The sequence below is a fragment of the Schistocerca gregaria genome, chromosome 4, assembly GCF_023897955.1.
Source record: "Schistocerca gregaria isolate iqSchGreg1 chromosome 4, iqSchGreg1.2, whole genome shotgun sequence".
Classification (NCBI taxonomy): Eukaryota; Metazoa; Arthropoda; class Insecta; order Orthoptera; family Acrididae; genus Schistocerca; species Schistocerca gregaria.
Genome location: NC_064923.1, coordinates 56,877,351 through 56,891,879, shown reverse-complemented (window position 1 = coordinate 56,891,879; position 14,529 = coordinate 56,877,351). Strand labels below are relative to the sequence as shown.

Genomic DNA, 14,529 nt, shown 5'->3' with positions numbered 1-14,529 from the left:
AAGAACATTGTTAGTAAATGGGTTCCCTTCCATACCACTCTGGAAGCAATTGCTCTCAAGGTCCATCTGGCCACTCCAATCACAATCTGTAATCTCTACCTCCCGGCTGACAGGCCGCCCACATCCCTTGCCCTAACCACCCTTCTTCAACAACTCCCTTCTCCCTTGCTGCTTCTAGGGGACTTTAATGCCCACAACCCTCTTTGTGGTAGTCACACGACTACTGCCCTGGGAAGGACAGTTGAAGCTGTTTGGCAGGGCTTGACCTCTGTCTACTAAACACTTTAATGTGGAACACAGCACTTTCTCTGCCACTGACCTCTCCATCTGCAATCCTGGCCTTCTTCCCTCCAATTAGTGGGATGTCCACAGTGACTTATGTGACAGCAATCATTACCAAATTGTTTTGGCATTCCTTCAGTGTGTCTTCCTCCGGCACCCTCCCAGGTGGGCTTCCCACTGTACTACCACACAGCAGTTTTGATGAGCCTACACAAACTTTGACTGCTGCCATTCTTTCCCCAGCTGCTTCAGCTGTCCCTTCTTCCTCGGGTTCCCCCCATCAGAAGATGGTACCTTGGTGGACTCCTGAAATTGCTGCAGCCATAAAAGACTGCCGCCGTGCCCTTCAACACTTCAAGTGGCACCATTCTACTGCTCTCTTTCTGGTCTTTAAACGATTCTGTTCCCAGTCCTGTTACGTAATAAAATTTCAGAAACAGATTTTCTGGGAATGACATTTGGCTGCCATATTACCACACACCCACTCTACACAAGTGTGGGCGAAATTCAGGCAAATTTTTGGCCATCACTTTCCCACCAGCCTTTTAGGAATTTCTGTGTGTGGTGGTGTCCTTACCCGTCCAGACTTTGTAGCAGAGCATTCCGCTCAACACTTTGCCAAGCCTCTGCATCACCTCAGTATCCGCTCATGTTCCTCCTCTTCAAAGAGCTATCAGAATGACTGCCTTTGTCTTTCGTTTCTCGCTGCTTGGAGTCTTATAATGCCCCATTTAGCAAGTGGGAATTCGTCACGATTGTTTACTGACCGTTTTCAACCATCTGTGGAGTGAGGGGGTATTTCCTACCCAGTGGCAGGAAAGCATAGTTATTTTGGTGTTGAAAGCATTGTTATTTTAGTGCTGAAGCCTGAGAAGCCCCCTCTCCAGTTGGATAGCTACCGTCCAGTCAGCCTTACCAACATCCTCTGTGAGCTCCTTCAACACCTGGTGAGTTGGCGGCTGTTTTGGATCCTTGAATCCCGCGACGTTTTGTCATTGATTCAAGGTTGTTTTCGTTGTGGCCGCGTGGACAACTTTGTCCACCTGCAGTCTGCTATCTGGTCTGCTTTTGCCCATCGGCAACACCTCATTGCAGTCTTCTATGACCTGCATAAAGCCTACGACACCACCTGGCGCCACCACGTCCCCACCACCCTTCATGAATGGGGCCTTCATGGCACTCTGCCTGTTTCTGTCTATAACTTCCTTTCTTGTCACTCTTTCCATGTCCAAGTTGGTTCTTCCCACAGCACTTCCCTTCAGCAAGAAAATGGGGTTCCACAGGATTCTGTGCTGAGCGTCCCTCTCTTTCTCATAGCCATTAATGGACTGGTCATGGCTACTGGGACAACGGTGTCCCCCCTTTGTATGCTGATGCTTTTTGTGTCTACATCGCTTCCTCCATTATGGGTGCTGCAGAACGCTGTCTACAGGAAGCAATCCACAGGGCACAATCTTGGGCTCTCTTTCATGGTTTTCACTTTTCAGTGGCCAAGTCGTGTGCTATGCATTTCTGCCCCATCCCGACCTGTTTCCTGATGGAAAATCCCTCTAAGTGGTGGACACCCATTGCTTCTTTGGTCTGGTCTTTGATGCCTGGTTGACATGGCTGCCTCATGTTCACCAGCTGAAGAGGATGTGCTGGTTACATCTCAATGTTCTTAGATGTCTGCGCAATACCACCTGGGGTGCAGACCGCTCTATTCTACTGCAATTGTACAAAGTTCTGGTCCAGTCTCGTTTGACTACGGGAGTCCTGTCTATGGTCCTGCATCATTTTCAACAGACCCCACCCACTATTGTGGGGTACGACATGTGACTGGTGCCTTCCTGACTAGCCCCATGATTAGCCTTCTTGCAGAGGCGGGGATTCCACTGCTGCAAGTTTTGCGCCAACAGCTTTATCAACCCCATACGGTGGTGGCCACGATGTGGGCTTACATGGCTGCCCACATTCAGTTGCTCTTTTCTGTCCTCCATCACTTCCCTTTACCATTTACCACCTCTTTTCTCCCCTTACCCCTCCATGGTGCGTCTCTCGGCCACAGCTCTGTCTTGATCTCTCCATCAATTCAAAGGATTCTGTCCCTCCGGAGGCCCTTCACCACCAATTGTACTGTCTCCACAGTTCATTCCAGAGTTCAGAAGTGATTTATACTGATAGCTCCATGGTTGCTGGTCACACTGGTTATGCTCACACCTATGGCTGTTGTGTTTTTCTCCGCAGAATTGGTAGCCATCCTGTGCGCACTGGACCATGTCTGCTTCTGATCAGGACTGTCTTTCACTATCTGTAGTGACTCCTTGAGCAGTTTACAAGCTATTGGCCAGTGCTTCCCTCACTACCCATTGGTCATAGCTACCCAGGACTCCCTTTCTCTCCTTGATCAACGTGGATGCTCAGTGGTTTTCATTTGGACCCCAAGCCATGTTGGGATCCCTGGCAATGAAGTTGCCGATTGACAGACTAAATTGTCTACTAACCGGTCATCCCTTGCTATTGGCATTCCAGTTATAGACGTTTGCTCAGCATTATGTCGTAAGGTATTGGGACTTTGGAGTGCAGAATGACACATTCTTCCTTCACCGAACAAGCTCAGGGCAATAAAGGATTCTACAACTATGTGGTGGTCCTCCTTACAGGCCTCTCATACGGCTGTCTCTGCATCGGCCATACTTGGCTGACTCACAGTTATTTCTTCCATTGTAAGGACCCTCCTCTCTGTCATTGTGGATCGATGTTGACTGTGGTTCACTGGACTGTCCCAACTTAACTGCCCTGAGATGGACTCTTAGCTTTCCTGACACACTACCCCTGGCATTAGCTGCCTATGCCTCAGTGGCTGATCTCATTTTACGGTTTCTTTGTGATGGGGGTTTTTATGGCTTTATTTAAGGGTGGGACCTTCAACCTTATTGGTGGATGGAGGGGATGGTAGGCCGTCTTTCTCCCCCCCCCCCCCCCCCCCTTCATCCTGATTGGACTGGCTGTGACTGGGCTTGGTGGTTCAACCCCTCCCTGTGCCTTCCCACTCCTTTCCTTATGGGGTCTGTTTTATCTTTAGTGTCTATCTTGTCTACCCCTTATAGTGTCAGGTTTTATCAGTTTTAGTTATTCCAAGGTCGGAGGGACTGATGACAGCGTAATTTGGTCCCTTCTCAAATCCAAGCAAGCAAGCAACCAACCAACCATGCTGACAATCTATGAGACTCTGTATGGGTACGTGTTTTGGTGCAAACAATCCTATTTTGTGACACAAGGTACATGATGGAAATGTACAATCTTCCGTGGATTAGTGAAGAATATATCTGTCCACTAGCTGCTTAGGGCCATTGACATACTGTGTGGAATTGAGTATAGGTCTCCTGAACCCATTGACTGTATGTTAGCTTGAGCTATGGAATTTCGACCAACACAAATAGCAATGGCATTTTCACAAACAGCCAAAATTTAAATGCATTTGTGAACTATGTAACATTTCCTTATTGTGGTGTGCGTACTGTAAGACCTTCAGTACACACACCATCAGATTATTTCGCTTGTCGCCGCTCTAACGAAGTAGGCTAGTGTCAGCAATATGTCTCGTGGTCTTATCGTGGCGTGTTTATCTTCTGCCGTTAGGTCAGACGATAGAAATGCCACTTGCACGCTTAGAGTAGCAGATTGACGGTGACCAACTTTAAACAGAACTTGATTAATTTTCACACACATTTATTAAAATAATAAAAATCATAGATATTCATAACTTGATTCTGGATGCTGTTTACAATTGACAATCTGAAGTTCCTTTGGTCTTGGAACGTTAATCTTATTCTCACATATCTCTGATACTTAGTGTCTATACATTTCTCTTCATGGTTATGTACAGGAATATGATAATCTTATTAGGTGCAGACTGAAACTTGACTATTGACTGGTACAGACAAATGCAGACTGACTAATCGGAGGTCTGTACACTTGTTATAATACCTCGCGCATTAATGTATCATTGTGCGTGCGAGTGTGATCCGCGAGGAGAAAAGGTTCTCCATTAGCAGCAATCTCATTGGCTGCGTGACATATTAATGCGCGGATTGGCGGGACATATTAATGCGCGGATTGGCGGAAGCAGAATTTGGTCCATCACTAAGATAGCGTCATCTCATAGAGCGGAGTCGGACGAGCGCTGATCGCCTTTGCTGTTGTGCGGGGCGCACTCTAGTGGGAAAGTTGTGTACGCCTGACTATGCGAAACTATGTACACAACACTTATATACAGACTGTACATGGTTTTATTTCTAAATAGTTTTTGTGATAGTGCTGAAACACTGACCATTTACATGTCCATGCACGTAGTACATATCATTCCAGTTTTAGGTTTGTTGTATGCCACCTTTATGCTATTGCAGTTTTAAGAGCCAGCAGTGTAATTTTAATAGTAATAGAAAGGTAGCACTCCACTCATAGAAATCTTTAGGCTGAATAAATATTATATTATAAGACCCTGAAACAATTCTGCTGCCTCGATCAATATATTTTATGTGAAGTTCATGATGACTGGGTAAAAGACCTAGTTATACAGATGCTTATGATCATTTTTCCCCGTCCTACTATAAATGGATGTGTAAAGAGAGTGAATAACTATGTGGCATAAAATACCCTGCATGATGCAGCATACAGGGCTTTTCAGAGTACCTAAGTATCTACTAATTTGAATGTCACATGTACAACTGCACTGACAGTTGTTCAATTGTCACCTGAATGTATACCAATCCGAATTTTGAGCTGTGTGTCTGGACGATGCTTTATCGTGAAAGACTTCACTGCATCTAGGATAGCAATAGCCATTAATCCAATTTCCTTTGCATGATCATCTCCATTCCTCTTAGGCAAACCAGATACAACCATGTAGGCATCACCAATTGTCTCCACCTGAAACCCAACAAACACTTCAGTTTCATAATTATAACCAATGTATGAGGTTAGGTCAAAAATAAATGAGCCCTTAGTAATAACATTTTTATTTTAAAAATAATCAAATTTACTGTTTTATTGTTTTTACACATAATTACCCATCTTATTGACGCATTTTTGCTAATCCCCAATTAACTTTTTAAAGCTACTTTCATGGGAAGGGGAAGAAAGTAACCAAAACCAATTTAAGCAAACATTTGCAACTACAAATTGATGATGAAGTGCTCTGCACCAAAAGATTCTTTGAGTAATCATCTTACAGAAGTCATTCAATGAAATTCTGGGCTGTTAACTGGACAGTCAGGAACAGTCCAGTGCATATTGGTAAATTTTTGTTCGCTTAGTGTTGCAATGCGAGGCCTGGCATTGTAGTGGAGATGTAACACTCCTCTGATCTATATGCAGTGCCTTTATAAGGGGTAGGCAGTTTAAATACTGTGAGTAACATCAAGTTGTAGGGTGTGTTAAAGGTCTGATGTCTCTGCAGGAAACAGGCCTGCAGAAAGTTTTTGCATTCCCACAATACTGCAGCCATGAATTTACCATCAGATGACCATGGCCTGGCTTTTACTGGTGCCAGCTTGCCTCTCCAATCACTTCATTGTGGCTTGCTTTCAGTCTGTGGTGTAGTGATGTTCTCAGATATCATCAGATTTGCCAATTTTTACCAATAAAGTACCCAGTCTTCCAAATGCTTAATCAGAACAGACAGAACAGAGATTCAAGTCTTGGTCCAGCACACAGTTTCAATCTGCCAGGAAGTTTCAGTGAAATGAAATGGTATCTTTAGAATACGACTACTGGTGTACCACAGAAATCAATATTGGATCTGCTGCTGTTCTTCCATCATATATTGAAGAAGCAGAAATAGTTCTCATTGCCAGTGATGCAAGTATTATAACCGAGCCTAACAAAGTAACTTCAACACTTTAAAATGTCACTGGATTTCGGTAAAATACAATACAGTCAATCCAGTACTGCACAAGGCCTGGTTACATCATTATAAACCATGCATGAGAGTAAATCAGTCAATCAAACAGCATATTCTAAATTCTTAGTGTTTATATGGATAAGAACCTGAACGGGAAGTAGATGTTTTCAGCTGTACTTCATCAGTGGACCATCTGTTAAAAAGAGACAATACCATTTTCTGCATTCGAAGAGATGGGAAAACTATTTAATTTCAAAGACAAAAAGATTTCCACTACACAAACGAGGACCTTCTTAAAATCTTTGGGGTGCAACATCTTGCAATTTGCAGTCATAAAATTACAAATTCAACAGCCCAACTGGCACATCTGGCACAATATTAGTCCAAACTATTGAGACGAGAACCACCTTGGTTCAGTTCAAGGCTGTTAAAAGTTAGTAGTACTGACCAATTTGAGGTTGCTTTGGTGGTTTCCCAAATCTATCTTGTTGATTGCTGTGACATGTTACGCATGATTCAAACCCAAAGCACGTAGTTTTCTAAATGCATTTATTAAACATTAACTATGACAGTAGGCATGAAATGCTGTAAATCCACTCACATAACTATATCTAAAGTTTTGTAAACATACAGTGGGCTAAACATTGTGTCAAAGCTGTATAACCATTTTTAAAGTTCATATGCAAATTTTCTAGATGGGGCTGTACTTTGGTTGTTAAATCAGAGAGGTGACATAATATTCATAATGATTGTTTTGTACTCTATTTTTATTGGCCCTACTGTGTACAAAGGCATCCACTGACAAACGAGGAGCCACCTGAAACAGTACACGTTGTGTACCAGCTGTTATGTAAACACTTTTTTCATTTTAAACTAGTACAACTACCACCAAGTTACCAGTCAGGATGAATGGACATAGACAGAGGGTGTAGGCTGGCAACACACAATATCCTGTTGCAGAACATGGCTCTACAACATCATAGTCTTGATCTCGGCACCTGTTTCAGCACATGTGCCATCTGGATTCTTCCCCCGGACACTAACTTTTCACAATTCCTCAGGTGGGAACTGGCATTGCAGCATGTTCTTAGTTCTCACCACACACCTGGCCTTAATTTACATTTATTGCTTTGGTCTCAGCTTTTCTTCTCAGTAATTATTCCTTCTTCACTTTTAGTTTTCTCTTCACTTTTAGTTTTCTCTATCTCTTAATTTATGACCTGTCTGAATCCCACCCACCCACCGCCACCACCTCAACTACATACAATGCACTTAGCTTTCTGCTTTTCTTAACTCTTGCACAATGCTTTCCTTCTCATTCCTTCTGGTTTCTCTCCCCTGACTGGGGTTCTGGATGACTTTTCTAAGTCTCCCTGTTTCCCAAACCTTGCCTGTCTTTCTTCAGTTTCAATTTTTCACTGCTGATCCCTTACAGCAGAACAGGTTTGAATATTTTAAACAATTAAGAATAATTTTTACAGTGAAGTTTTTACAACTGAGTTTCATATATTTTAGAAATATCCTAATGCCAATTATGTTTATTTCAAATATTTGGCTATCTTGTAAAATGGGGATTTGAGTCACGAATCACAAATCTTAACTTTGAAAATATTATAGGGCAATGTCTGAGCAGGTATTGGAAGATTATTAGAAAGTTTTAAACATGCTAATTTGTTAGTGTTTGCAGTCTTTGTGAGTCTGTCTCTCAGTATATCAAGATTCGGTTTGTCTCTGGAATTGTGAGGGTGTATTGTCTCTCTGGTGGTGAAATTTATGTATATGTATAGATCAATTACAATTAATATCTGGAGCGCACGATAAAGAGGAGATGGCAGTGTTCCTTAGTTGCAACTTGTTCATTATCCTGATTACTTTTGTAATTTCATTGATTGACATAGCTGGAATGTCCCCATAGCAGTCAGCCACAGGATCTGTGGAACTGAAATAGGGCAAAGTATGTAATATTCAGATGTGGGATGGCCAGTGTGTTGGACTGTTCCTTCCAATCCACCGAATCCAGACATTACTCTCCTCTCCAGACATTACACCCCTTGACTTTTTTTTATGGGGGTATATAAAGGACAGAGTCTTCGTCACTGCAGCTGCTGACATCAACAAACTGAAGGCTAGGATACAAGCTGCTGTGGGTACTGTGACAGAAGTAGTAACAGTAACCTATGTAATGGTATCAAATGTAAATTATAATGTCAAACGGTTTTTCGGTCCAAAATTGTTATTATCAGGGCAAGACTTTGTGCTCACCCTGTATTTCATGGTCATGTTCATAACTAACAACAGACCCACACAACAAAATAAATGTCTTATCGCACCACAAACAGCAAACCAATAACCCATACCTTATGTCCTGAACTACAAACACTGCCAGCGACTTCATACATCCAACACCAAGGTTCAAATGAACCCAATACAGCACATTACACTCAGTGCGCACGCGTGCGCCCACCCACCCACACACACACACACACACACACACACACACACACACACACACACACACACACACACACACACACACACACACACACCACCACCACCACCACCACCACCACCACCAGAGGGCACCATCAAACACAAGAAGACGACATCTAAAAACAGAACCAAGTCAAACTCCACGCCATAATGATGTCACACAGGTCAAAGTAGATGGGTGGAACTGGATACTTCCATTGACCCCAAACTTTACAGTAAACTGATGTATAGATTTTATTTGTGTACCAGTCTAAAGTGTTCTGACATAGAGACGATAGCAGTATACTGCTCAGATGCTGACTGCAGACTTAGGGGTACAGTTAGCTAGACTGGCGTAAGAACATGATGTAAATTCTGAAAATACATAATGCTGTTAGGTTAATTCTGCTATTTGACAGAAACTCTTAAGATTTTACTATGAAACATTTTTCACCTTACTAATTCACAAAATTATATGGAATATTATTAGTAAGTGCTTTCCCAAATTCCATATGTATGAGTATGGTTTCCATCTTGAAATCAGTTAATGAGACATGTTGTCTGAGTCAGAAAGAAATATAGCATTAAAATTTTACAGTCGGAGCTTGTCACTTTGCAGTCAGTAAAGCAAAACAGACGATCAAAATTTGGAGGGTCCAGACATTTAATGTCAGTTGTTTGATAAGTTAGTTACTTTCAGTTAATTCAAAATATGCCCTCAAAAAGTTGGGAGTGCCAGCTTTCAAATGAGTGGTAATAATACTCCTTCTGCTACTTACTTGCTCACAATGCTTTTCCTGTGATATGACCGTCATAGGTTTCATTAGGTGTCACTATTAATTACCCAGGCTTCCAGTAAGAACAACTGCATCATTATACTCATAAACATAAATATAAACAACTGAGCTATAAGCTTAACTGAGATTTCAATTAGATAATAATTTTACACTGTCCTGTACAAATGGTGTATTACATGTGCACTGCATTAGATACAGAATGGAAAAGTGAAAAATTTTTAGTTATTCTTGGAAGCAGGTTACACCCCAATTCTCTCTGTCTCATGTTCTCCCCCACAGCATGTATATTACTGTTGCTTCCAGGTAGTTATCTGCTTGATTCCTGAGAGTTTATAGAGATGTAAATCCCTCTGTTATCATTGACTATACGCATTTTTATAAGACAGTTGAACAGCTAAATGTGGTAAACCTTAGCACCCAATGTATGTCTATGTTGACCCCACTTACATGTTTTTCTCATTGCCATTCGTCAAATCTGATGAGCCGTGTGTTTTCATCATAGAAAGACAAATTTATTGTTCATTCAGTTATTAGCATCACGTACCCCCCACAGCAGTGAAGCTGTTGGTGCATGTCTGCATTCAGCACTGACTGCCAGCTGCTGCAACACTTCACAGAATTCATGCTACACAACTGTCAGAGCAGTTCAGACATCATTCAATAAGTTAGCAAGAGATGGACTCATAGTCAAACCAGTGTCACTTTATGAGTCACAGTAAACTCAAAAATGGAGTATTTCATAATGCAGTAAAGTATTCTAGCAAGTAAACTTCAATAACTCCCACAGAATGTTCTGATAGCTGAAAGGATCCATTAGTGTGAAACTATCAGAAACTAAATTAAGATCAAACTGCAAGAACTCAAGAGAGCCCCACCATTCCCTCAGTTTGATTAACCTCTTATTGTTATTTTGGATTCTCTGTGTGTTAGGCAGGCAGTGTGGTGACATCATCACTTCTTACGAGCAATTACTCTAATTAAGCTCTGCTTCTTCATCCTGCTTTGCAAGGATGCATGACAAAGGACACCTACCCTTCTACATTGTAGTAACACGATTCATGTTTCTGTCACACTTCACCTAGTGTAGACCAGGAACTGTCCGCTAGGCATGCCCGATCTGAACTCACTGGGGCACGGCATGTGCTGTCCAAGTTGTTGTTCCACCGGCAGAGGGCTTGGCCGAATTCTCGCGTGTCCTCTGGTGGATGTGACTTTACTTGCATGCCGAAGTGCGCATCCCACGATCTTCCTGGTGGCTACTGCACTCCTCCTCCTTCGGGTGGTGAAGCCACTGTGATCCACTGCATCGGAAGGTGGAGCGTCATGCAATGGTAATGTCCCACCACCGGACTCCGGGACAGAACGAGGGACAAGCCATCGAACTCCAGATCCCGGTCCACCTTGGAAGGGGCAAGACCCAGTGGCAGGGACAATGGGGAAGGGGCGACCACAGGTGAACCAGCCTTCTGAGAAACCGGGCCTGTGAGGGGGGCCGGCCCTCACCGGGGCATCTCTAACAATGGCAATGCCGGTGCTGAAGCTACTGGAGGCCGCCAAGACTGAGAACCATCGCAGTTTGGTGGAGTCACAGGTGGGAGGGGCGGTAGCATCCCCTGAGAAAACAACACAGGTGCTGGCAATGGGGAAGCTGTGGACCACCGCCAGTATCCAATTTGGATTGCGACCAAACTCACATGCCCAGACCGACACACCCGGTGTAAAGCCGGGTATCCCGTTTTGCGAAGACTGTCGAGGACCAGGCCCGAGGAGAGGACCAGGCCGGAGGAGGTGCAGCAGAGTCCTAGGTTGGCGCCCATGGAGGAGCTCTGTGGGGCTGTGTTCTCCCATCGGTGTGGTCCAGTATGCTGTCAGGAAAAACGTCAACGCCTCTCTGCAGGAAATTCGTGCACATACTTTTTCATCTGCGTCTTAAATGTGCACACCATGTGCTCAGCTTCCCCATTCGATTGTGGATGAAAGGGGGGAGGGCAAATGTGCTGAATACCGAAGCGCCTACAAAAATCCTGGAAGATCTGCGAAATAAACTGAGGTCCATTGTCTAATACCAGGGTGACTGGCAGACCTTCCACAGAAAAGATTTTTGCCAGTTCCTGGATTGCAACTTCTGAAGTGGTTGAGGAGCAGCGGACCACATATGGGAATCGGGAATAAGCATCAATGACAATGAGCCAAAAGCCATTGAGAATCGGGCCCGCAAAATCTATGTGAACACGTTCCCATGCCTGGGTTGCAGGCGGCCATGAAGAGAACACTGACCTGAGAGACGCCTGTTAGCTCGCACACCGGGAACAGGCAGCCACCAAGTGCTCAATTTCTCTGTCAATACTGGGCCAGTACACATGTCTGCGAGCCAAGGTTTTAGTACGGGAAACACGCCAGTGCCCCTCATGTAATAACGTGAGGATCTCCCTTCGCAAACTTGCAGGAACAACCACGCGAGGAGCTGTATCATCGCTACCCAGAAGGAGAACTCCTTCCAAGACTGAGAGGCAGTCTCGTACAACGAAGAGGGTCCGAGGCCTGGAGGTCGGGACGACCACCCTTGCTGAACGAGGCAAACTACTTGCCACAGGACCGGGTCGGTTGCCGTTTCCCTGGCGAGTCTAGAACTAGTGATCGGAAAACCATCAACCGCTTGGTGGGACGCCACATCCAAATGAAAACACATAATCTCCTCCCGAGGATCAGGGCCCACCGGAAGATGGGAAAATTGTACTGAAATGCAGGAGGATCTGCTGCAGCAAATTGACACATGGTGTAGGGAATGGCAATTGAATCTCAATGTAGACAAGTGTAATGTGCTGCGAATAGATAGAAAGATAGATCCCTTATCATTTAGCTACAATATAGCAGGTCAGCAACTGGAAGCAGTTAATTCCATAAATTATCTGGGAGTACGCATTAGGAGTGATTTAAAATGGAATAATCATATAAAGTTGATCGTAGGTAAAGCAGATGCCAGACTGAGATTCATTGTGAAAACAAAGCATGTAGGTTACAGTACACTTGTTCGCCCACTTGTTATATATATATATATATATATATATATATATATATATATATATATATATATATATATATATATATATAATAGAAAGAAACTTCCACATGGGAAAAATATATTAAAAACAAAGATTCCAAGACTTACCAAGAGGGAAAGCGCTGGCAGACAGGCACATGAACAAAACACACAAACACACACACAGAATTACTAGCTTTCGCAACTGATGGTTGCTTCTTCAGGAAGGAGAGGGAAAGACGAAAGGATGTGGGTTTTAAGGGAGAGGGTAAGGAGTCATTCCAATCCCGGGAGCGGAAAGACTTCCCTTAAGGGAAAAAAGGGACAGGTGTACATTCGCACACACACGCACACACACACACACACACACACACACACACACACACACACACACACATATCCATCCGCACATACACAGACACAAGCAGACATATTTAAAGGCAAAGAGTAAGGGCAGAGATGTCAGTCGAGGCGGAAGTACAGAGGCAAAGAAGTTGTTGAAAGACAGGTATGAGCGGCGGAAACTTGAAATTAGCGGAGGTTGAGGCCTGGCGGATATCGAGAAGAGAGGATATACTGAAGGGCGAGTTCCCATCTCCGGAGTTCGGATAGGTTGGTGTTGGTGGGAAGTATACAGATAACTTGGACGGTGTAACACTGTGCAAGATGTGCTGGCCGTGCATCAAGGCATGTTTAGCCACAGGGTGATCCTCATTACCAACAAACACTGTCTGCCTGTGTCCATTCATGCGAATGGACAGTTTGTTGCTGGTCATTCCCACATAGAAAGCGTCACAGTGCAGGCAGGTCAGTTGGTAAATCACGTGGGTGCTTTCACACGTGGCTCTCCCTTTGATCGTGTACACCTTCCGGGTTACAGGACTGGAGTAGGTGGTGGTGGGAGGGTGCATAGGACAGGTTTTACACCGAGGGCGGTTGCAAGGGTAGGAGCCAGAGGGTAGGGAAGGTGGTTTGGGGATTTCATAGGGATGAACCAAGAGGTTACGAAGGTTAGGTGGACGGCGGAAAGACACTCTTGGTGGAGTGGGGAGGATTTCATGAAGGATGGATCTCATTTCGGGGCAGGATTTTAGGAAGTCGTATCCCTGCTGGAGAGCCACATTCAAGGTCCCTTCGTCTTTCCCTCTCCTTCCTGAAGAAGCAACCATCGGTTGCGAAAGCTAGTAATTCTGTGTGTGTGTTTGTGTGTTTTGTTCATGTGCCTGTCTGCCGGCACTTTCCCGCTTGGTAAGTCTTGGAATCTTTGTTTTATAGAAAGAAACTTCCACATGGGAAAAATATATTAAAAACAAAGATTCCAAGACTTACCAAGCGGGAAAGCGCCGGCAGACAGGCACATGAACAAAACACACAAACACACACACAGAATTGCTAGCTTTCGCAACCGATGGTTGCTTCTTCAGGAAGGAGAGGGAAAGACGAAAGGATGTGGGTTTTAAGGGAGAGGGTAAGGAGTCATTCCAATCCCGGGAGCGGAAAGACTTCCCTTAGGGGGAAAAAAGGACAGATGTACACTCGCACACACACACACACACACACACACACACACATATCCATCCGCACATACACAGACACAAGCAGACATGATGTTGGTAATGAGGATCACCCTGTGGCTAAACATGCCTTGATGCACGGCCAGCACATCTTGCACAGTGTTACACCGTCCAAGTTATCTGTATACTTCCCACCAACACCAACCTATCCGAACACCGGAGATGGGAACTCGCCCTTCAGTATATCCTCTATTCTCGATATCCGCCAGGCCTCAACCTCCGCTAATTTCAAGTTGCCGCCGCTCATACCTGTCTTTCAACAACTTCTTTGCCTCTGTACTTCCGCCTCGACTGACATCTCTGCCCTTACTCTTTGCCTTTAAATATGTCTGCTTGTGTCTGTGTATGTGCGGATGGATATGTGTGTGTGTGTGTGTGTGTGTATGTGTGTGTGTGTGTGTGTGTGTGTGTGTGTGTGTGTGTGTGTGTGTGTGTGCGAATGTACACCTGTCCTTTTTTTCCCCTAAGGGAAGTCTTTCCGCT

At 44.2% G+C, this 14,529-nt stretch overlaps 1 protein-coding gene across 1 annotated transcript in view; it reads right to left on the bottom strand.

The window, feature by feature from the left end:
- Positions 1 to 14,529, bottom strand: part of LOC126267231 (atrial natriuretic peptide receptor 1-like) — a 427,041-nt gene that overhangs the window by 86,300 nt on the left and 326,212 nt on the right. Inside the window, exon 11 of the mRNA XM_049972213.1 lies at positions 5,019 to 5,193. Coding sequence (XP_049828170.1) covers positions 5,019 to 5,193 — 175 coding nt within the window. The remainder of the gene's footprint in view (positions 1 to 5,018; positions 5,194 to 14,529) is intronic.